The sequence below is a fragment of the Rhinolophus hipposideros genome (genome assembly GCF_964194185.1).
Source record: "Rhinolophus hipposideros genome assembly, chromosome: 17".
NCBI lineage: Eukaryota > Metazoa > Chordata > Mammalia > Chiroptera > Rhinolophidae > Rhinolophus > Rhinolophus hipposideros.
In genome coordinates, this window is record NC_138063.1 from 40,477,577 (window position 1) to 40,502,582 (window position 25,006).

The following is a 25,006-nucleotide window of genomic DNA, read 5'->3' on the forward strand; positions in this document are numbered from 1 at the left end:
AATGATGCTTCCAGGTTCCCCTGGGGGTCAGGAAAGGAGATTTCAGTATGGATTTAAAAGCTAATTTTTTTTTTCCATTTACAAGCCTGTGCTCGTTTCAGGAAGCAGGCAGTAAATATATAAGATAAACTTTCTTTGAATACTTGTTGTATATAAGACATTACTCACACAAAGAAAGCAAGCATGAGACTACTGGTTCATGAAGGCAACAAAAGTTTTCGTTTTATGGAGTTAATTTAAAAAGTGGCCAAAGAAAAGACATGGTAAAATAGGTGAGAAGGAACATAAAACAGGAAGAACATGAGCAGATAAGAAGAAACAAGGCGGAAGATCCACAAACTATTGATTTCATGAGTGTTTATTGAGCGTCTACTATGTTCCAGAAGCTGCTGCAAGCACTGGGAATGCATCAGGGGCTTACATGCTAGTGGTAAAGGAAGCCAGATAATAAACAAATCTTAGAACTAAATGTATAATACATCAGGGAGTGATAAATGCTATTGAATACACTACACAAAGAAGGGTGAGAACAGAGAGTAATCAGAACACGTTGTGTTTGTAGAGAGTGATGAAGGAAGGCCCCTCTGAGCAGGAGACACTTAAGCAGAGACCTGACAAATTGAGAGACTGAGCATGAGGACATCTATGGAAAGAACGCTGCAGGCTGAGGAATGGCGAGGGCAATATTTAACCTTTTAACAAAGTAACATACAAAAAATTCCACAACCCTTCATGTTTCATGCCAATTCATTCTTTCCTCATTAGGAAGTACTAAATAAAAATAAAAAGACTAATTTTCTTGCATACCTTAGTTCTTCTCTTATGTGTACTTTGACAATCATTATTTACTCCAAAACAAAAGCAGCTGGTACAACCCTTGGGATTTGCTGGGTCCAAGTAGAATGAGCCTTTCCGACACACATTGCATTCTGCACCTTCCACATTCTCCTATTTGAAAACATGAAACAGGAGATCATTCCTTCTAAAGGTTCTGTCATTGCAATTCATAATTTGTACAAATCAAATACCGCTATAAGATGTTAGAATATGGATGGTAACAAAACATTAAGAGACATAGTTGGTAAGCTTTTATACTGCATTAATTGTTTAAACTTTTGTATTGCACACAATGGAAGTGAAATTTTCCTAAATCTTATAAGATTCCCCTTGTCAGCTTGCAGGTAGGGAATTAGCACCTAAAGGATTCACAATATGATGGGATCAATTCATCACACTTACTACCAACCTCAAAATATCTGCTAGGACCTGGGAGCTCTGCAACCACCCGGCAGAACCTCTTGGAGCAGAGATTATTAATCTGAGGTCCATGGGCCAGAAACAGTCTTCTAGGAAAACTTTGAACCTCTTGAAATTGTTGACAAAGTTTGTATTGATTTTTCTGGAGTGGGTCTGTCCCTGTCATCAGATTCTTAAAGTGGTCTCTAAGGGATGAGATGGATGAGAGGAGCCTTCCCTTTTAACTATTTCTATCAAATGAAAATGACTATAACATTCTACACTCATTGTGGGTCAGTCCCATTTCGCACACATTTTCATATGTTGACTCAACATGAAAAACTTGGCTGATGTCCTTGGTATTGCATATTCTGTCTTACCTTGCAGAGGCAAGCCCCAGTCTGAGGGTCACAGACGCCTGGCTTAGTCCCATCTCTGTTGCAGTGGCAGGGAATGCACTCAGGGAAGTGGTAAAACCCGGAGGCACATAGGTCACACCGCCGCCCTGTGATTCTGGGTTTGCATCTATATCCAAAGCAAAGGAAGCACAAGTTTTCATCATCTTCCTACGCACAGATCTATAGTCCACCTGAATTGCAGCAGAGCGGTTACTGTACGAAATCAGTTAAATAGACACAGTGCTTGCCCACGGGGTGCTTATCGTCCAAAGAAGAATGGAGAGAAGCAGATAACAGGCACTTACACAAAGCGGGTCAAGATGACTATCATGAGGATGATGAAGGGGGTCAAAAGTTACAAACTTCCAGTTATAAAATAAATAAGTCATGGGAGGTCATGTACAACATGGCGACCATAATTGATAATACTATATTGCATATTAACAGAGAGTAAATCTTAAAAATTCTCATCACAAGAAAAAAAATTTGTAACTATGTGTGGTGACAGATGTTAACTAGACTTATTGTGATGATCATTTCATAATATATACAAGTAGCGAATCATGTTGTACACCTGAAACTAATGGTACATGTCAATTAGACCTCAATTAAAAAACAAAAAGACTGTGTCTGTACGATTCCTTATTTCTGGAGAGAGCAGCAAGCGTACAGCACTATAACTCTGGCAGCCTAGAGATGGGAAACAAGAGAGTACAGACAACCCCTCCCAGACAAAATGGTCAGAAAGAGAACACTTCGATCAGAAGAGGACCTTTGGAGATGACCTCACTTACACTGAGTGGTCTCTACTCCTCTCACTTGGCAGTGAGATAAAGGACGCTGTGCATGGACTGTGCTGTTGTCGTCACAAAGGGCCAACCCAGCGTGGTGTCCTGAGGTCCAGGACGTTTCTTTCAGTAAACATGCAGGGCTTCTGGCCCAGGGGCGCATTAAGTGAATGCTGGTGCCAAACGAGCAACCCAGACACTGAACGCCATTGGTGAACGAGGCTGAGAGTGGCCCCCTATGCAAGTGACCTGCATCTGAATCGTGAAGGTGATGAAAGGCACACAGGGGCCTATTTTTTTTATATTTTCACTTCATTGGAAAATCAAGAAACAGGAGTATTTTGCAGGGAAGGCGGCTGTGGAAGCTGCTTGTTGAGACAAGGAAGGAGAGATGGAAGCAAAATCATGACTTGTCTGACTATTTATGTCAGAACATATGTGAGATGATGTGGTGGAAAGGAGGGGTGGGCTGAGAGAGTGTGATCATGTCACTAAGATAAGATAAAGCTCTGAGCCTCATTCAGCTCGTAAGTAGCAACTGAGAACATAAAAGTGGATGAAAAAAAGCAAAAAGCTGAGCAGAATGATGAGAGCAGTGGCCTGTGAGCTGAATCATAAGAAACCCACTTAGGCCAGATAGACAAGGGTTAATCAAAACACGGGGAATATAATGTCTGGATTCCTGAGTAATGCAAAGCTTAGAGCACTGAGCATATAAATGCTGTGCAAAAACAAGCAACCAGAGTTTTGGGTGGTGCCATGACAACAGAGAATCAAAAGGAAACTTCCTCTTCAAAGTCTGGCTGAACATCTTTTAAAAACTACCTAAAGTCATGCTGACCTTGGCACATTTCTCCAGGGAAACACTCTACTACCCAAGGGGCTGCCCTCACAGCAAAGGCAAGAGGTTCCAGTAGATGCTGCCTGGACGTGCAGAATGGCAGCACTGGGGATGCAGGTCACACGAAGTCATCTCCACGGCAATGTGCTCACAGTCAAATGTTATGTAACAACATCTGCGTGCGTGTGGGTGCTCACCATCTCTCACAGACAACCAGAAAAATCAGGTGTCAGGGGGAACGCTATCTTTTGCTCATTAAACACTGTAGGTCCCTTAATACATTCACATCAAACTCCAGTTTTAATCTGGAATCCAAAGTCTACCTCATTCATTCATTTATCATTCAATAATTATTGAGAGCCTTCAACATAAAACATCCCTGTATAGGAGACATGCGAGGAAGGGGACAAAGCAAAATAAATAGGCCAGTCTTGACCTTGGCACATTGTCACTGAGGACACAGGACGTAGAGATGCAGAAAGCTGGGTAATTATGTGAGAGATGGCTGGCTGGCATGAAATTTGCCTTAGGCAACGAGATGATGGGATATCGCTGTGGACTTAGAGAAGGCTTCATGCCTTCTCCGAGTTTGCACTTTTAATACGTAATCCTTGAAGGATAAATACAACTTAGGGGGTAACAGAAGAGAGGGAAGGAGGCCTTTTGCAACTGGAGAACCGAACATATGCAAAAAGTATGTAGAGGGTGTGAGAAAACCAAGCCAGGGAAGAAGGCTGAAAAAAGGCTTAAGTTAGGATAGGTGGGGTGCCAGATTACCAGGCACCCCTTTATCCTATCTTTATCCTATCAAACAGTAAGGATTTGAGGAAAGTTCCTGTGCAAAGAGTGATGGGATGGAAGTGGTGCTGAGCAGAGCCACGTCCCCCCTAACCTCCCCACCCCCCAGCAGCTTGCACACAATATGGCGTTCACCACACCGCGTTGTCATTACTGGTTGGCATAGGTTCCCCTACCAGACTGTGGCCTAGGACAAGTCTTATTGGCAGACATGTGTGCCTTCTGCACAAGGCACAGCACCTGAACTGGGGTAGGTACTAGATACAGTTTGAGCAATAAAACATAGTGATAGCTGACAAGTTAGAATTCAAGGCAAAAAAAAGAAATTCACCAGGAACTGAGGGGAATGTATCATCATGGTTTAAAAAGACACATACCAAGAAGATACAATCATAAACATATATACATTTATCAGTATTGTCTCAAGTCTTGTAGACTAATAGTTCTACGTAGTCGTGACTACATAGATTATGGGGAAAAAATTATGGGGAAAACAGATTTCTAAATCCCACTATAATTTTGTATTTAGCATACTCCTCTGAGTAAGAAAGAGAGGGAGGGAAAGAGAGAGGAAGGAAAGAAGAAAGGAAGGAAGGAAAAAAGGAAGGAAGGAAGGAAGGAAGGAAGGAAGGAAGGAAGGAAGGAAGGAAGGAAGGAAGGAAGGAAAGAAGAAAGGAAGGAAGGAAGGAAAGGAGAGAAGGAAGGAAAGGAGAGAAGGAAGGGAGGGAGATACAAATCAGAAAAAGGTAGTCAGTTAGGTGACCATTAATATTGAAGTGCTAAAAGGACGTAACCAAGGGGCAGCTGGTAGCAGAGAGCCATGGAAAGAAAGGAGCACAGTATATACATGCCGGTTGACACCTGATTGACTGTAGGGAAAAGGCATTGGTTCTAAGATATACTGGGATTTCAGGCTTTGGGGAGTAGGAGGAGGCCGTCACTACTAAGTAGAAACCTTTTAAACATCCAAAGAGAAAAATGGCTTGAGCGACAAGGCAATGACATGGGTTTCAGATATGGGATCAGAGTTGTAGAATTTTGGAGTTGTAAGGCCCTTAAAGATCATCTAGTCTAACACTTCATTATACATGTGAGGGGATAGGAGCTCAAAGAATTTAGGGGATTTGTCCAAGGCCACCTCAGTAAAGCCAGTAAGAGAACCCAGGTCAAATTGATTTGCAGTGAAGGCAGGCTAAGATGGTTATCAAGGATGAGGACTGGAGCTCTGGATGGGGGGAATCATGCAGGAATGGGGGTACCTGAAGCCAGAAGAATGGGGGTGTTTCAGGGGACAAAGTAGAGGGAGGAAAGCAGACAGTCAGCTACTTGGCATAATGCTAACAGCTAATACTTACGGGTGCTAGTATGTGTCAGGTACTGTTCTACGGGGTTTGCGTAGGATAGTTAATCCTCTAAAACACTTCAAGAGGGAGGTGCGTCCAGTACCTCTGTTTTATAGATGAAGAAATAAGACATGCTGATGTCAACCAGATATTGAGTGACAGTGGCTCCAGGACACAAACTTGTGCAAACTCACACCACACATTCTATTAGTCTGGGGAAAGAGGAAGTTGAACCAGTGAAATAGCCAGAGAAGGATTATTCCGAGAGATAAGAGAAAGACGCTGTTGTTACAGAAGATGAGAGAAGACAGAGGGAATGAAGGTGAGAACTTGGCACCCTGTCCATGTGGCAGGAGCCCTGTCTACCCTGCTCACCACGGTGTCCCAGAGCCTGCACTCTGCCTGGAATTCGTCATTCCTATTATTCCATGAGGCAAATCAAAGGAGTTGCTTCTCCAAGTTGTTAGAGCTTGTGGATTTATGCCTAGCTGGAAGCACTTCTGTTCCAAGAATGCCAAGTCTATGACCTTTTCTTACATTTTGTTTCTCCATCTAACACAAATATTTAGTAAATTTATGAGGATTGGCTGAGATACAGGTCACCCAAAAAGGCTTTCCTTTTGCTACTGCTCTTCTGAAAAGGCACATTTGTACATGTGGCTTCATTAGATGCCCAGGTGGACTGACTTCTCCTGTAATAGATCGTAAAATCACTTAAAAGTAGTTGACATGATAGTTTTTAAAAGCAGTGATTACCAGTTTCCTTGTATCTGTCACTGATAAAATCCGAGGATATTCTAGCCCTTTTATTTGTTCAAAGAATCTGATGGCGTACCTGCTCTTCCATGATTAAAAATAGACGCGAATGTACTTTTTCATTGCTAATATGTATGGTTAAATTACTGTGTTGCTATAAAAATGAAATTTGATCAATATAAGCATCTTTAAGACCTCCATCTACGTAGTGCTTAGCATTTATACAACACAATTTTGCAATATTTTCTGTGATACAACTAGAGATTGCAGAAGAAATAGAATCAGAATTTTAAATTTAGGTGGGAATAATTTTACCAAATTTCATTTTATACACCCGGAAAGACAAAATAACGTGCCCAGGGTCTACTAGCTAATTCATGACAAAGGTCTCAAGATCAGTTTTATGGCTCCAACTCTATTTGTTCCCAGTTGTCTCTAAAATTAAAATAGCAATTTTAATTAAGTAAAGATGGAGTATTGTGAATTGCTACAATTATTTTTGTAATTCATTTTAAAGTATATTAATATTTATCACTGATTTTCTTTTTAGGATGATAAACTTTATTACCTATAAATAGTCAAATAAAGTTTGAAAATTCTAAGTTTTAAGCTTTGCGATTTGCGATCATTTGTAAAACTGCAATGGAGTTTGTTATATTATTGAGATAGGTAGAATCTTTTTTTTAATTGCAAACTCCAGGTATCTTTATTTCTTTTACATGAACTTGAGGTTCTTCTAGACACATTCTTCATTTTCATTAGGAAATTTTCCAGGTGAAAAAAAGCATTCTTTCCTCTAATATTTTTTAAAAGAAATAATCCTTGCAGGCAAACAAAAGTATTTTCAGCATCAACACTGGAATTACCATGGGCAATTTGTGCAATTTCCAGTCATGTAATAAACTGACATTTTTTTTTACATTATCTGCCAAGGTCCCATTCATAACAAATGCACTTAGATCATAATAGATATGTTATCCCATTAGGTTATTGCCATCTCTTTGGTAACGTCAAGATAAACAATTCACACCTTGGTTTAAGTGTGATACAGGTCAATAAGATTCCATTCCTGTGACACTCTCTCAGGTTTGGGCAAAACTATATGACATGTCTCGGTCCTGAGTTAGGAATTTCCCAAACTACTAAATTGTCATTGGCTAGTGAAGGTTTGTTAAACACGCTAGAATTTTTACCTAGAATACTATGATAAATCTCTCTGTCATGGATGGTGACTTAACTGATTTTTACAATTTTTAATGCATTCTTGGTTTCCTTTTTCAGTGGCAGCAACATTGAGAAATTGTATGTGAAATTGTTTACAATAATGTATTCTGTTGACCAGCTACTCTCTTTTAAAACTCTCCCACGAGTTCTCACACAATAAATACTATTGCTTCTCTTTCTAAGAACTACTTCTCAATCTCCTTCTTGGTTCCTTTGGCCTCCTATGATTAAACATCGGTATCCCCTCTAGGACCCACATCTGAATATTCCTTTTGTGTGTCCACACCTTCTCCTTGGGGTCCTCACACACTCTAACCTATGAACTTTGTTCCCAAACCTCCATCCCCAGACCCAAACGCTTCACTTGTTCTGCTTTTAAAAGAAAAGCTGAAGTAGTCATTATGGAAAAACAGAAATTTCTTGCACTTACTTCGTGGCTTAGTCAGTTTCTATTCTCAGTTATGTATGGGATTACGATAATGTTTTCACTATTTAGAGCTCTAAGTATCTCAGTGCAGCTGTGACTGGGGCCACTACAGAATCCTGGCTTCCATCTCTGCCAGGACTTACGTTTCCTAATAACCATTTCATGTACTCCTGGTGTTTTCCTCTCCTGCTCTTCCATCTTGTTTTTTCTTTGTTTTCCCAAGGTTATTCATTGCTTATTCTGCTGTTCAAATGGAATCTTGTTCTTTCAGCCTTTTTTATATCTAGATTCCTGCTGTAATACTCCTTGAGTGAGCAAAGGGTTTTAATGCTAAGACCCCCTGCATCCGGCTTATCCTATTCATTTGTCAGATTTCTCTCTTTCTTTTGAAGGATTTGTACAAAACTATTCCACATAAAGACATTGAATTATTTCCTTTGATTTGTTCTTCAAACATACTAAAATGAAAACAATTATTCCTAATTCAATCTATTTCCCTTTTTATAACACCCTGAAATTCCTTTTCTGAAGCCAGTTCTAATTCTAGTTTCCTTTGGTCCTAGGGAATTTTGAGGGTTTTGTTTGTTTGTTTGTGCTTCGGATTGAGGAACTATTGAAGTATTTCGATAGCAAAAGACTAGCAGGATTGATTATCTCTTGACTGTTGTTCTAATTCACCTGTGACCACCTTTTCAAAGCCAAGATGGCAGATCTTGTCAGTGATGCTCTCTCGGCCTTATGGAAAGAAACATTCCATGTGGATGTTTCTATTGCAAGCCACACATTTTATTTACAAATACTCTGGAGCTCTGGTGTCAAATATTTATGGCTGACTATCAGTTTCCTGTCAGTAGAAGGGTTTTGATTTTCAAGAAAGAAAGATCAGCACTGACAGGAATATAGAACGGGAGAGGTCAGTAGTAAGGGAGCAATGGAAAATAATTATGAAATATTTGTTATCTGAGGAAAAAGGCCCTGGTAGAGATAGAAAAGAACAAGATGAAAAACATAGTTAAGGTATTAGCTGGGAGAGGAAAATGATGTCCATTGGTGAAAGAATAGAAGACATAAAGAGGTAATGAGAGCAAAGAGAGCTATGTGAAATGAAGAAGACAGCAGAGGAGATACCGAGAGGAATGCCAAATAGACCAGCTGAAATTAGGAATCATGGCCAAGTGATGGACCTCATCTACATTGGTCTTCCATTGGTTCACCTACTTTTTGGACCAAGGGTTGAAACAGAGGGAATGGAGGCAATTTTCCCTGGAGAAGCAAATCTAGATCAATAATGAAGTCACAGAATCACACACAACTTCTCTTTCTCTCTTTCTATAAAGTTGAATGGGTCATGGCTGGCACATATAGGTCCTTTTAGCTCCCCATTTATCTGTCTTCCCCAGCCATAAGACTGCAAGCAACTTCTGGGCACAGTGCATCTTTTTGTTCTGCAACGTTCCTGGTAGAAAGTCTTGGTAGGTGTCTGTGCTTCCACACCAAATGCCATTCTCCGCATACATCATTAATTTACTGGAAATAAAATAGACATTTTCATAGGCCCATAAGTACATTCAAGACACAATACAGAGCCTTCAGTAATGAGCCAAGTGCCTGTCTTCCTTCCAGAGAACAGCTTAAGCATCGGAGGGAACAGAATCTAATATATATTAATGAATTGTGATTAAAAACTCTCTGGCTATCACCTCAAAATTCTTCGTGCAAACCACATTCAGTTTATGCTTATAGTGTGAGAAGGATGAGCAAGTAAGTTGACGCAGGGATGACTCACACCTGTGGTTTTAAAGACTTGGAATGTTTCCTGAATCAAGTTTTCACTCAGCTTCCTTCCCAGTAATACAAAGGAGCTGGTAGGCACCAGACAACAAATAAGACGTGGCTTAAGGGTCCTTCCTTAGCAAAAGAAGAGTTGAATTTTGTCCCAAAAAGGATATATTCCAGTACCTAAAAATGTTCTTTAATTGGAATTTGAAATAGGATCTTTTCAGATATAATGAAGTTGAGGTCAAACTGCGGTAAGGTGGGCCCAAGTCCAATATGACTGGTGTCCTTATAAGAAGAGACACATTCACACACAGGAGAGGAGAATGCCATGTGAAGAGACTGGACTGCTGCATCTACAGGCCAAGGAACTCCGAGGATTGCTGGCAACACCAGAAGGTAAGAGAAAGGCATGCAACAGATTCACTCCTAGAGCCTTTAGAAAAGGCTTGGCATGGTCAAGTCCTTGATTTTGGACTTTCAGCATTTAGAGCTGTGAGAGAATAAATTTTTGTTGTTTTAAGCCACCCAGTTTGTTTTATTTACAGTAGCCACAGGAAATGAATACAGCTGCCTTTGAGTTAGAGTCATGGATGTCTGCTGCCACCACCAGCAGCAGCCCCTCCCAGCTCTCACACCCAAATCACAGGGGCATAGACCCCAAAACATCTATGTGCCTGTGGGTGTGTGTGTGGGGCGTAAGTATAGGGTGAGTGGTGAACCACACACTTTCTCCTGCATACTGCCATACTGGCCTGGACTCTAGAAGCTCTGGCTCAGTTTTCCTGCTACATAATCCCTTGTCGAATTCTTTCCAGCCTCTTCTTCTAGGACACTGGATCCTGTTTTTCATCCCCTGTATCCACTCTCTATCCTGCTGAGATCAAGCTGATCACCTAGAATCAGGTGACATCGGCTTCTAATTTTCAGTGCAGAGTCTGACCTGCATCTGTCTGAGCCAATGTTTGTCACTCATCCCTTAGCAATTGTGTTTTGGACCTCTCGGTGGTTGTGGGGGCAGCGTCGCTGTCAGCAGACTCTCCAGCATGTGCCTCCACACCCTGTGTCCCTCCCCCACTCCACTAACCCCCACTGGGGAGGTCCAGCACCATTTCCAGCTGGCCCATTTGAGTTAGGGAGGCAGACCTGAGGATTTCACACTTTGACGAGCACTGTCCTTAACAAAACTGCCAGCTAACCCCAGAATGAAGGTGTGGAGCCCATCCCTACATACAGGTGCCCACCACAAGATGACACAGTAGAAGAAACTGATAACTTAATTATCATGACACACACTGAAAATGATGCTGGCGTGAATGGGCAAGGCAGCTTGTGGCTTCAGGTGATTAGTCATCTGACCACCCAGGCTCTTCTGGGCTACCTGAGGAGACCAATTACTCCACACATATAACCGATTCTGAGTGGGAGCTGTGCCCTGAGGTGAACACAGTGCAGTCCTCGGAACAGTGAGAATCGGGAAGTAATGATGGCAGGTGTGTGGGCAGATGGCATCTTTCCTTCCCATAACAGGACCTAACAAGTGAATCCCCCTGAGCTCACCTGCACTGCCCATGGTCCCTGTCGCACTCTGAGGTGGCAGCCCCAGCAGCAGTGCCGCTCCTGGAGCAGTTGCAGCCTTCGCAGCCAGCCAGGGGGTGGAAGCTGAAGGAATGTGTCTCACACACTTCACACTGGGGCCTGACCGTGCGTGGAGGGCAGAGGCACTTCCCCGTCATCTCCTCACAAAGGCGCCGGCCACAGTTGCATGCTGGCCAGGGGATAAGGAGATACAGTGTAAGAGTTAGATGCTATTTGACCTCCAGTAGGACTGTACCCAGGATTTCCAGAAGCTTCTAAGGAGTCTGGGAGAAATGTCTTGCTTTTCCTTCCATTGTGGCATTATGGACCATGATTGATATAAAAGGCCCTTTCTGGAGGCAAAGACCAACCATAACAAATGCTCGTGGATATCGTATGTGATACAGTGTGCGAATGCTGAATGAGGCACAGATGGACCTGCTTGCTCCAAGATAGTTAGCCACTCAAAGGAACCCACTGAGCTGCTGTTATGGGCCATTCTAATGTGAGGCCTCTCATTCATCGGAGGGTTCTGCTCCTCACAGGCTCCCTGAAGTGGCTCCACATCACCCCACTGCACTGCGCCCAGGGTCAGGCCACAACGTAGCAGTAGGGCCTTCATTAGGCAAAAGCTGGTCTCCACGTGGGGCCTCTGTTTGCACCACGCCTGCACCCCTCACTCCACCACATGGCCTGGGCTGGCCCTATGTCTCAGGCAGCAGTATGCCCCTGTTACCCCTCCTCTACTCTCATCTCAACTGAGTTTTGGTTAGGCTGCAAACACTGAAAAGGCTTCCAATTAGAAAGGGTATCGAGCTGTCCAATATTTTGGTGCTTAAGGCTATTTACACTCACATGCTTTGCCAAGGGCATAGGTTGTATAACCTGGGAAACACAAATATTTATCATTTAAAACCTTGCTACTCAGCAAGGTCCATGGACCAGTGGCATAGGTATCATCTGAGTGGTTATTAGACACGCAGATTCGCGGTCCATAGCCCAGGCCTCCTGAATCAGAACGTGCATTTTCACAAGATCCCCAGCTGAGTCTCTAGCACAGTGGAATTTGGGAAGCCCTGTCCTAGATGAGCATCAGCCACCTGGGACTAGAGACAACCTTGGATGACCCAAATGTGCACTTACGCTTGCAGTGTGGGAATCCGTAGTACCCCGTTCGACAGCGGGTACACTGCCGCCCAATGACGCCGGGCTGGCACAGGCATTGCCCACCCTCCGGGCTGCAGTGATGGCCAACAGCTCCGGTGGGGTGGCACTCACAGGGCAGTGCGCCTTTGTGGTAAAGAGCCACCAGGGACCTGGCAGAGTTCTTACAGAATCCGGAGGCTGTCTGGGGGCTGTGGAGACAAAAGCAACTCATGTTATGTCCCAAAAAGCATGCCCAGAAATGGCCCCAACTTTCCCCTGCACACTTGCTCCACCAAACTGTGTCTTTGGGGATGGACTCTGGCTCTGGAGTCTGGGAAGATATGGGAGGACACCCATATCTCACAGCCAGTGACAGCCACCCTTCCCCTATCCATTCACTCCAGAACATGTCACAGACATGGTGGGAACTTTTGGTGGCTGGAATAAAAGGGTGTAAATTCGCCTATAGGATGAATACTATGACATGGATTATATTTCAATAAAGCTGTTACAAAAAGTTACGTCTAAATGTGTAATGATACACCAATAACAATAATAATGAGGAGGAGGTGAATTGTCAACATTTATTGAGTATTGCATGCTAGAAGTTTTGCCTACATTTTACTTAATCTCACAACCATAAATTAGGTCTAAGCCCCATTTTATAGATAAGGCAACTAGAAGTTAACTAACATTCCCAAGGCACAGAGCTACAGAGTGGCCAAACAGGCATTCGAATCCATAGATGTTAGACTTCAGAGCCTTTGCTCTTAATATTTCCTATACAGGCAACTTCTGCTTTCCAGGCCCCCTAGAGCTACTGGGTCCTTCAGGAAATCTACAAGATGGCAGTGTGGGTGTGCAGAAGAGAAGGACAAGAAATGATGCTCAGGGCTGCCCTAGGCTCTTGGCCTTCAAGGACTCAAGGAGAGAGAATGAGGAAGTCTGCCTTGCTGCAACACTCCCCACTTAGTCAGATGGCAAAGGAGCATGGGAATCTGTGTTGATGTGCCTCCCAGTGAAGGGTACCCTGTGTGTTATCTTAGGAATCTGAGCTAGACAATAGGAAACAGTGAAGAGGAAAAGTAATCCCTGAGCGCCCATGTTTGGAGGGTGACCCTCTGTTGAGATCACAGTTGAGGATGGGAATCTTGTCCAGATGCGCATAACGAGGTCTACTACAGGACAGTGTGTGCAGAGGAGAAACACTTCCTTCCTGGGACCCAGGATTCATGGCCGCTCCCTTGGGCCACACAGAGAGGGAAAAGAGAGATCCAAGGGCCAGTCCTTCCCTGGGCCTTGTTCTGGGCAGGAATATGGGAGAGCCTTATGCATTCCAGGACCTTTCCACAAAGTGATACTTACTTGATATGAAAACTATTTCTTCCACAATTGGTGATAAACTCAGATGACTTGTCCACTGATTTTTTGTGAAGTATTTGGTAGTTGTAGTTCTTTGCAGGCACCACTAAAACACGGACCTAAAGGAAACCCATCAACATGTCTTTGGATTTCTAATAACAAGGCGCACCTATCGCTATTCATTATACTCTCTCTTTAGTAAAGTCAGTGTTCTGATCATTAAGCCCAAGACCAAATGAAACAGGATTTATGGGAAAAAGAGAATCACAAGAACACCACTAAGCCAGTATTAAAGGCTCAATCTATGATCTTATGTAGGAAATGATAATGAGTGTTGGTCAGACCTCTTGGAATGCCTGTTCAGAGAAGCAGCAGCCTCAAGTGCTGGGCAGGGAGAGGAGACCTGGGGGTGGGGGTGAGCAGGAGCCTGTTAAGATGGCCAGGGCCCCATGGGATCCATGCCTGGGCTGCCCTTGGATCTCCAGGGGATGTTGCTTTGTATTTTTAGAGGTGAGAGAATTGAAACAACAGGATCAATGGGGAAACTCATGCCATAGCTTGCCCCTGAAGTTTATATCATACCAGATGCTTTATCATGAATAATTATAGTCCTAGTCTTTAAAAGCACTGCTGGGTTCTCTGTATGTGTATAAATGAAACTATGCCAGCGACAAATGCTGTAGAAAATTTCAAATGTCTTTGTCAACTACTCACCAACTTACACTTAGAGAGAGACTTATTTATTGAATTGGTCTCATGTTATTCAATTCAATAAACATTTGCCAACCTCCAGGTGCCAGGTGATGTTCTAGGCACAGGGGAGACAAAATGAATAAAGTCAGGCCCCTGGCCCTAGGAAGATGAGATTCTCAGAGAGAGAAGAAGGCACAAGCAAGGAATGAGACAGCCACAGAGCAGGGTCTGGGGAAAGTTGTCTGGCTATGTGGAAGGCTTTATAGGCATTAAGTGACCATGATTCCATCAAGCGACGTAATGAAAAGGGCAGGGGGCACCTGAGGCTGTGCAGGTAACAGGCTAAGTTTGAGGGACTTGGGAGATTTCTGGCTATAGAAATATGCAGTAGATGGTCCCACATTAGGACTGGAGCTCAAGAAGACCAGAGACCAATTCACAGATGTGGGTGTCATTTTCACAGAGGAGAGAATAGAATCAACAGAGGATATTACCTGAAGAGAAGTGATAGAACAAGGGGGCTCAGGGTCCTACCCACGGGAATGCCAATATTTGGGGACAAAGGGAAAGAGAAATCACTGAAGAAGCACTAGAGAAAGTGAGGGGAAAAAGACCTAAGGAAAGTAGCTATGGAAGGAAGGAGGAGGACGAGGAGGAGGAGGAGGAGGAGGAGGAGGAGGAGGAGGAGAAGGAGGAGGAAAAGGAGGAGGAAGAGAAGGAGAAGAACGAGAAGAAGAAGAAGAAGAAGAAGAAGAAGAAGAAGAAGAAGAGGAAGAGGAAGAGGAAGAGGAAGAGGAAGAGGAAGAGGAAGAAGAAGAAGAAGAAGAAGAAGAAGAAGAAGAAGAACAACAACAACAACAACAACAACGACGACAAAGGAGTCTAAAATGCTTCTGACAGAGACCAGTCAGGTGCGGAGTGAGGATGGACTGATGGAGAGTGAGACAGAGCTTCTTGCAGGGGAGCTTTTTCTCCCTATTCACTTCTCTATTATTCCAATTTCATTTCATTTTAATTGTCACATGCTTTTTTTGGTAAAAGGTAGTTGTAAATTTCAAGTATTTTTCTATAAATATGACTCCAATTCCTTGGAGCAATTATCATCATGAGCCAAGACAGACACACAGAATGGCTAAGGCAACCATGTGAAGAGCAAGCTGAGGGACAAGCAGAACACACCAATACTAAGGACTTTGCTTCTGGAACCTTCACAGTCACGGCCACCTCAGGCTCCAAGATGTCAAACTCAATCTGATCTTCGGCAATCACTTGGTCCTGGCATCCAAGCACATGGGGGCAAAAAGAGGCACGGAAGACACCTGGGGGCAAAGAGCAAGGAGTTCCTGTCATACCAGGCCTAATGAGGCAGGTAGCCACAGGACCCATTCTCTGTAGCTCACCAGGCCGCAGCTGGCCTCCATCCACAGACACCTGTGCAGAAAATGTTGGGTGCACTGGTTGATAAAAATGGATGACAATGACATATCGGCCCAGACGTGGTACAAGTCCTCTCAGTGTCACTTGGTTCTAGGAGGGAAAAGGAGAAAAATAAAATTCCTTGAGCTTCATAGCTATTAATGATTAGAATCTCATGATATTTAGAGGTTAAAACCCAAAACAACCTAGGTATTTACCCAAGTGAAGTGAAAATCTTCACTTGAATGTTTATAGCAGCTTTATTTATAATTACAAACACTAGAAACAACTCAAGTGTCCTTCAACTGCAGAATGGATAATCCAACTGTGGTACAACCATATGATACTAGAGGGAGTGTAATTTGGTACAAGCACTTTGGAAAATTGTTTGCTTGTTTTTGCCAAAGTTGAACATATAACTGAGCAATTGCACTCCTAGGTATGTACCCAACAGAAATGCAAAATATGTTTTTCAAAAGGCTATACAAGAATGTTCACAGCATTCAAGTACTACTTACAATAAAGAGTCAGACTTCATTTTTCATGTTTGACCACTGATGGTTGCCAAGACCTACTGTCTTTTACCCTACACCCGACCAGCCAATAAGAAAGCCCAGGTGCTGATCCTTTGGCACAGGTGGAAAGTTCAAACTACACAAATTCTAGCCCATGAGAAAGGAAGCCCTCACCCTGGATTCCTCCCCTCTCCTTCCTCCTTACCCAACCACAGTGAAAAGCAGAGTCATACATCTCCTTTTGCTCAAGCTTGAGCATGAGCCCTGCTTTCCCCAGAAAGCCTCACTATATGAGTAATAAGTCTTTTTAAACCCTTAATGAACTACAAAAATAACTACATCAATAATAAAAGTTTATCTTCATCTTTCAGATGAGAACCCTGACTCGGGGAAGGTAGGTAACTTGCTGAACGTGAAGGTCAAACACTAACTTGACTACAAAACCAGGAATAAAACTCTATTGTCTTGATTTCAATTCATTTCACTCTAGTATTGTAGTCTGCTTTTCCCATACAGGATCTTATTAAATTTTCTCTCTCATCTGTTAATTTCCTAATTCAATTCAATGGGAATGGACACAAGCTATCTCTCGTATTATGAGGACATAATATCATCAGAACAAATTTTAAGTCTTGTGATTTTGTAGTTTACAGTGAAAAAAAATGCATTTTCTTACTATATTTCATCTTCATGTTCTACCTGACTAATCGATAAGCATTTATTGAGAATTTCCTTCCTGTAATGCATTGCGTTGGTGACGTTGGTGATACAAAAAAATTTGTTAGTCACAGCAGGTATTCTAAAAGTACTCACATTCCAACTTGGGAAGGTAAAAAACTCAAAAATGTTAAATAGCAGTAGCCCATGAAGGCATGAGGCATCACATGATGGGTAATGAGAAATTGCCATATGCTGTGCAGACACAGACGCAGACGCAGATGCAGAAGGGAAAGAGACCATGAGGATGGGGTGGTCATAAAGATGAACCTGATGCCTGCATGCTGGAGTCCACAGTTGAGAGCAGAGGGAGGGTCTCACAATTTAAGGGTACCTGAATCTCTGTGGGGTTTGTTAAAACACAGATTCCTGGACTCCATCTCCAAAGTTTCTGATTCAGTAGATCTTGCAAATATGCATCACTAACAAGTTCCCAGGGGGATGCAGATGCTGTTGGTTCAGGGCCACACTTTGAGAACCACTCATGTAGAAACAGCATACTTCTGGGAGTCCTACCTGCGGTGCCTTCAAGGTGACTCCAGTAACAATATCAGCAGAAGGTGAAGCATCCTGGGGTAGTAGATAGGGAGACCCACCATTTGGGACATCCAAAATTAATGTTGCTGGAGGAGTTTCAGGGGATAGGGAGACACAAGTGGCCCTGAAAAATAGAATATTTAAAAATGTGGTTCTGGTTAAGATGGTAGAGTAGGTAAACACTGTGCTTGTCCCATGACCACATTAAAATGACAACTAAATTACAGATCAACCTGGAGAGCCATCTGAAGACTAGCTGAACAGAAGACCTATAACTAAGGATATACAGGAGCCACACCAAGACTGGTAGGCGGGGCAGAGACATGAAACACGCTGATCCCAAACCAAAGAGCCAAAACAGAGAGAAAATCTTAATTTTGAAAGAAAGCAAACAATATAGAAACTTACTGAAACCTCTCTTTCTAGAAATGGTTAAATGAGATCGATGCAATGAAACATTATTCACCTCTAAATATAAATGTTCACATAAAACTGTATAAAGACAAAGAAACAAATACATGTCATTTATAGAGGCAGAGCCAGATTTCATTGCCTTGGTAATTTTCATAGTCCTAGCCATGTGCACAGATTTTATGACTATGTCTATAAATTATTTTTGAATCTACATTAAAACAACCCTATTCAAAACCCCAATTAGCCTTGGTTAGCTAATTCTCGTAACATAGTTGTGAAGTGGGTCATTATCTTCATGGTTATTTAAATGAAGAGCGGCAGACACAGAGATTCAAGGACTGTAACACAGTGAGTCTTTGCAAGGGTTCAGAATAGAACTCAGAGTAACTACCCGCAGAGCTAGGCTTAACCATTTCCCCCCATTGGCTACTGTGTGGGCTTCCTGATATTATGAAATTCTGGAAAGACTGCTGGGGTAAATGATTTAGCTGTCTTTTTTTTTTTTTTAATTCATCACCAGTCTTTAGCACCTTGACCTATGATCCCTTCTGAGGTGAAATATATAACAGCCTTATAGCGTTACATTATCACTCAGAGCATAAATAAGGAGAAAGGAAGAAAACACATTACCTTGGATTAACAAATGGCCCATAACTGGCAATGCATTGGACTTGAGGTTTCAAATATTCAGTTGAGAATTCTTCAACGGGTATGACACAAACTTGATGCTGGTGAGCAAACCCAATGCAAAAAGGTACATTGCGGTTATCGGCAAAATCAGTGGGATGGTCAAACACACTCTTTAAAAAAGCTATTAAAAATTCATCCAGAGAAATTATAATTGTTATTTTAAAGTAGTAACAATTGCAGGATGGCATTCTCTATGGCATTATTACGTGCAACAAATCCTGTTTTACAGTTATTCGGGGTCACTGACTAAACGGCTCTTAGAATAATTATATAAATAAAATCATTTGAAAGTTTGTAAACAACTCTTTGTCAGTGACTTTGGATGCCTTTTTTCTTTCCTGCCCTGGGCTGAAGCTGGCTCTTCAGACTCCTTGGCAGAGAGTGGTGGCGGGGGTAGGTGGCAGCCAGGGATCCTGCTATTCAAAGTGAGGGCTGCTCCTGGTACAAACAATCCTTCTTCACAGAGGGTGACTTGTATCTCAGGCACATTTGGACTTTGTTGAAGGAACTGGCTCCTGAGCTAGTTTTTGAGTTGCACAAGAAATTCAGTTACTATTAGTGTATTTCATTTTAAATCAAAACTGTATTACCAGCTTGTTCATAAAGTTATTCAGGGTCAACAACGACAATTTTTATTGAACACCTACTATGTGCCAGGCACTGAGACTGGGGGATCCTCCAAGCCCAAGCTAGATAGCAGTCCTGCTCTCACAGAATTTATAGTCAGTCTATCTGCCTTGAATCTGAATGATGTTTGATGACTTCAGAAAGAGTAAACTTGTGCTTAAAATAAAAGATGGAGCTTTGGGTCCCATTATAATTTCGAAAAATGAGGAGGTTAAGATTTAGTTGGATTGTTATGTTTAAATGTAATCTTAATTTTAAAAAGAAAGTCTTAAGTTATTCTATACTTTATAGAATAATTTTTAAAAATTGAATTCCAAATACTTCTTAAGAGAAAGCTTAAAGGTTTTAATACTTTCAAACACAAATATTAAAAATACGTTAGAACAGGCTGGCCTGGCATTTTCCAGGATGTGATGCATGATTAATATTAGCAGTAACAGGAAGTAGCTTCATACTTAGATAATCTTCTACTAAGTCTGGCCATCCCTTTCTGTCCCAGATACCACTGCCTCTGTTTATCACAATTCTCAATATTCAAATTGTGTTATTAAAAGGGTGGGTATGAAGCGCATTTAATCTGCCAAACTTGGCATTTTCATTCTTAATAGTATATATCTGAATAATGCTCTTAACTGAATAATGCTCTTTTTGAAAAAGAGTAACAATATTCTGGAAAAAACAAACAAACCAGGTATTACAACCTTTAAAATTCTGAAGAAATTTGCCAAAAAGCTAAATAGATACAACAAAATAGTAAAATGAAAAAGATTATAAACAATAACTAATGGCATTTCTCTATACCAATAATCATAGCAAACTAGGAAATATAATGACAAACCATATTTCATTCATAATAGTAACAATGAATAAAAATTAATAAAGTAAGGTTTCGTGAGATGTGCTTGAATTTGATGATTGAACTTTGTTAGGTGTTATAAAAACGGCTCAAACAAATGAAGAGGCGAGACAGATTCTTAGATGGGAAGAATAAACATCCTAAAACTGGACATTCTTCACAGGTTAATTTTATAAATGTAATGCAAACCCAACCAACATTTTAATAAGCTTTAAAAAAAACATAGATATCAACAAAATGCCTCTAAAATCCAATGGGCAAAACAGAAGCATACCAGAAGGAATCGGGCTGTATGTGCTTTGAGCCGAATGTCTGCATCTGCTAATAGCTCGTACACTGCAACGCGACTCCTACCATCAGTCACAACACTCCGGCAGAGGACGCTGCAAAAGGAAACAGATTTCTTAGGCTGACTCCCTGGTCTCCTTCACTTTGTGCCTTCCTTGAGGTGGCTGACTGGTCGTCAGTTTCTCCTGTTTATAACCCGGTGGCTAACAAGGAATTAATTTTCCTGCACGATGAGTTTAAGAGGGCTGCAGCCCATGACAACTATTTGGGGGGTTTTGTTTTGTTTTGTTTTGTTTTGTTTTTTAACAATGTAGAAGTCACTTGAGAAATGCTGGTAAAGGTTCAAACCTCAGCAGACGTTGCAATGTTGAAAGGGCCTATTATTTGAAATAGGTTTTTATGAGTCAAATATTTTCCAATTGCACATTTTTGGACTCCACTATGTGTAATCTGTTCATTTTCACTTGACCAGGCAAAGGAGAGAAAAAGGAAATATTTTAGACAAGTGAAAAACTATCATGAGACCTTCCTGGGAGTGGTTAATACGTACAATACAAGTGATTCCTAGTCTAATACAATACTTCCTTGGAATTCTAATCATGGAGACGGGCAGTGGAGAACGTTGGTGATGTCGTGTCCACAGCCAAAATAATCTGTAGTTCTCCCCACATTGTTTTGTGCCCAGACAAAGGTCACGAAACAATGCTTATGGAATCCTAGAAGGTGTCCTTTCTTTCTTTGGTCGTGAAATCCCTCCTCTCCTTGGCATAGATATTCTCAGCCTCTTCTGAGATGACTCAGAGAGTTACGAGGGTCATTTTAATGCTTCCTCATGTCCTCTTAGTCACCTCCATTTTGTATCCCGTGGAGTAGGGACCAAGCCATGTGATGTGGAAGGTGGAAGGCACTTGAAAGCTGAGCTAGAGGGTGGACTTGGACATTCCAGGGTGTGGAGGAGGCTTGCCTCAGGCCCTGTGGCCCACAGTCTCCAGGATTCAGAAGGAGAGCTGACCCACCCAACTGGGAGTATACATTCCAGTGGTTGCTGATGTCACCTATAAATGAAACTAATATTTTCAGATAATGACAGAACATTCTGGGGAACTTTTTTGGTCTATGTCATGCTCCTATTAAAAATTCAAACACAATTATATTCTTTGTTATTTTTATCATCAACCCCGAGAAAGTGGCAGATTACATTTTTTTTATAAAAAGATTTTTAAAAGAAGCCCTCACAGTTTCTTTTTAGGGTTGCTGAGAGCGTGATGTTAATTCAATAACCATTTCATCAAGTTTCATAAAAGTTTCCATTCTAAGCTACTAAAAGTAACTCTTTTCATAAGTTCTTTTATTTGCAAAACAGGGATAATGTCCAACTACTTGAGGTCATCTTGTGTTTGACAAAAAGCAACATGAAAGGAGAGGTAACAAAATGTTCAAGTTCTTGGCCAAGCACTGAATGGGTTTATTGCCGTTCTCCATCTGTCACCTCAAGAGACTCTGACTTCTAGTGCAATTTATTATACAATTAATTTCATGTGGAAACACCCTTTGCACTGATTCTTTAATTAAAGCATACTCTGAACATTTGCATATATTTTGAAATTTTAGAATCCTTTGTCAAATTATTTTTCACCTGACAATCATCAAGCAGTAATTATCCTAGTTCTGAAAGGCATGCTGGGAAGGCAGGTATGATACAGAACAAGACTTTTCCCCTGTGCCACACACTCAGGTACTCTGAGTGAGTACCTGTTTGAGGTGAGAGCACCAAGTTCATTGCACCAGACAGGGGTGGCAGAGAATAAAATACTTATAAATGTTGAGCTGCTTCATGTGAATCTGAGCCGGAATGGTAAACAGAACATACAGCTTTTCAAGAAAACGCAATTCAAGACGCTGCCCAGAGAAGCCACCCCATACCACATGGAGGGTGACGTTGGCTTACTCCACCAGTCACCTGTTTGTTTTCAACATCAGCCTCAAAAAGGAATAAACTTTCCAATCCAGGTAAGAACCAAAGTTCCCAAAGCTGACCTCCTGACTGTTCAGTTACAGAGGAATCCCCAGGGCGGCACTGGTTACCTGTACTTGCAGCTGTAGATGTTCACCTGGCTGCCCAGGACAGACCCAGAACTCTCCACGTGTACATCAACCACAGACAGCTGCTCTGCTTCCGCGGAATACTCGACCACAACCACATAGTGGCCTACCTGCGGGACCTGCAGCCGCAGGTGCAACTCCACCTGTCAGAGAGCCCGAGCAGACAGATGTGAAATGTACTGGCTGCATTTACATAGGCAATGGTGAAGATAGGGCTGAGAGGACACCTGGAAATAGCTTCCTATGTCATCATAGTAAGACATGTGATCCCATAGGTAGGGATGCCTGATTAAAAAAAAAAAGGATCTTCCGTTAAATTTGAAATTCAGATAAACAACACATAATTATTGATTGTTTACCTTCAATTCAAATTTAATCTGGTCTTTTTATTTTCTAAATCTGACAACTCTATAGTTAGGGGCTCCTACTCTTTCTACCCATATACTTGCTTTGTTTCTCAAGGCAAAAGACACACCACAACTTGAAGTAAAAAAAGGAATTTCCAATGGAAGATAAGAGGAATGAACTTGTATGCCTTGAAGTTCTTGTACTGTTCTTTAATTTAAAAAGAAACTTTAAATCACATGGGTGCAAATAATATAAAGTGATACTCACACTCTACTCCTGGGATAATGACAAATGACAGTTTGTTTTTTCATACTTCCAGACCATTTTCTACATTTGAAAATGCACACACACACACACATACACACACATATATACTTGTTTTTTAAAAGAAAAATTGTGATCATAATAGGCAATCATGGATGCTTTTGCACCATCATGGCAGAGCTGGGTACCTGTGACAGAGACTGTATGGCCCATAAAGCCAAAACTATTTACTGTCCAGCCCTTAACAGAAAAAGTATGTCTGTCCCTGACATCGCCTACTGGTTAAGGACTCGGAACCTGGAATCATACCACCTCCAGCTAAATGACCTACAGCTATATGCCTCAGTGCCCTCTGTAAAAATGGGGATAACGATAACATCTTTTCAGATCATTATGAGGATTAAATGAATTAATATGTGAAGAGCTCTTAGAACTGCATTTGATATCTTGTAAGTACTATATAAAGAGTGACAATTATAACTATGAGCATTGCTTTTTGCCATGACTTGCTTTTTTCACTCAAACGTATTTCATGTGTCTATAGCAGTACATACAGATATACTTCATTTTTCTAGTGGCTGCCTATCATTACATAATATGAATGTAAAATAATTTATTTAACTAATCATCTATTCATGGACACTTAGGTTGTTTCTAATTTAACTAATCATCTATTCATGGACACTTAGGTTGTTTCCCTATAACATATGATGTTATATGATCATCCATATATATGTATATATGCATATATGTATGTATTTGTATGTATCTGTATGTATATGTATATTGTATCTGTATATGTATGTATACGTATACGTATGTATATTTCATTAGGCTAGTGTTTCTATAAGATTCCTAGAAGTGAATTTCTGGGTCAAAGTGTATGTGCAAATTGAATGCCTGAGCCAATATTAGAACTACATTTCTTAGCAGTTTAATCAACTTCAGCCCATAAACTCAGGCCCAGACAAGCTTTACCACATTTAATTAAAATCTTCCTTCCCTTGCCTTCAGGGAATTCACATTTATTGTTCCTTCTGCACAGCTCTGAACCACACAACTGCTATTTTCCACAGTGATCTTTCTATCACTTAAATAGTAGAAAGACTTTCCTCAGGGGAAAAATGTGGATGATCCACACCACTTTTCCACTCTGTGTTACAGAGTGAAATATGGTGCTGCCATTGGCCCACGTGGAGAGGTTATTACAAGCATTTCTCCCCTGGGTATCTCCAAACAAGGGCTTGTCTGTCTTTACTGCACACACAGGCCAATGATGTATTGACTTTTCTCCCAGAAGTTATTATTGGCTGCTAGTGCTATCATAGTAGTATTAGAAATTCCTATTACTCTTTTCACTCCGAATCCTACAGGTTGATTTTTGGAGGACTTATGAGAAGAGTTTGAATATACCGGGGGTGCCAAAAAATGTATACACATTTTAAGAGATGTTATCTATGCTCAAGCAGTAGTTCGCTGTAATCAGAATTGTCTGGACGCTGATGGTAACCACTTTGAGCACCTCTTATAATTGCAGAGGTCAAAAGTGACTTGTATTCATCTTTTTTTAATCAATATATTGAGTATTACAATTAATACAGTTTTCTCTCTTAAAATGTGTATACATTTTTTTGGCGCCCTCTGTATTTGATGGTTAAAGTGGGTTTTGAGAAACTCAGATACAAGACATAAAAATGGCAAACGGAAACTTCACTGTTTTTTAGCAACTATTTATCTTTTAAAAAGGAATTTTAAGAAAACCAGTTTCAACCTGGAGGGATCTTTCCAGTTTTATGGCACAGAACTGCCCTCATCTTGTTATCAGTGTTTAGGGATAAAGACATAAGAGGTGGGTGTATCAAACC

General features: G+C 41.4%; 1 protein-coding gene across 1 annotated transcript in view; it reads right to left on the reverse strand.

The window, feature by feature from the left end:
• The window catches only part of LAMA3 (laminin subunit alpha 3), a 250,555-nt gene that overhangs the window by 83,465 nt on the left and 142,084 nt on the right, over window positions 1-25,006 (reverse strand). Inside the window, exons 24-34 of the mRNA XM_081078751.1 lie at window positions 22,512-22,672; window positions 20,413-20,521; window positions 18,596-18,693; window positions 17,531-17,675; window positions 15,767-15,893; window positions 15,546-15,685; window positions 13,677-13,792; window positions 12,309-12,520; window positions 11,148-11,355; window positions 1,617-1,761; window positions 808-948 (exon numbers count right to left, since the gene is read on the reverse strand). Coding sequence (XP_080934877.1) covers window positions 808-948; window positions 1,617-1,761; window positions 11,148-11,355; window positions 12,309-12,520; window positions 13,677-13,792; window positions 15,546-15,685; window positions 15,767-15,893; window positions 17,531-17,675; window positions 18,596-18,693; window positions 20,413-20,521; window positions 22,512-22,672 — 1,602 coding nt within the window. The remainder of the gene's footprint in view (window positions 1-807; window positions 949-1,616; window positions 1,762-11,147; window positions 11,356-12,308; window positions 12,521-13,676; window positions 13,793-15,545; window positions 15,686-15,766; window positions 15,894-17,530; window positions 17,676-18,595; window positions 18,694-20,412; window positions 20,522-22,511; window positions 22,673-25,006) is intronic.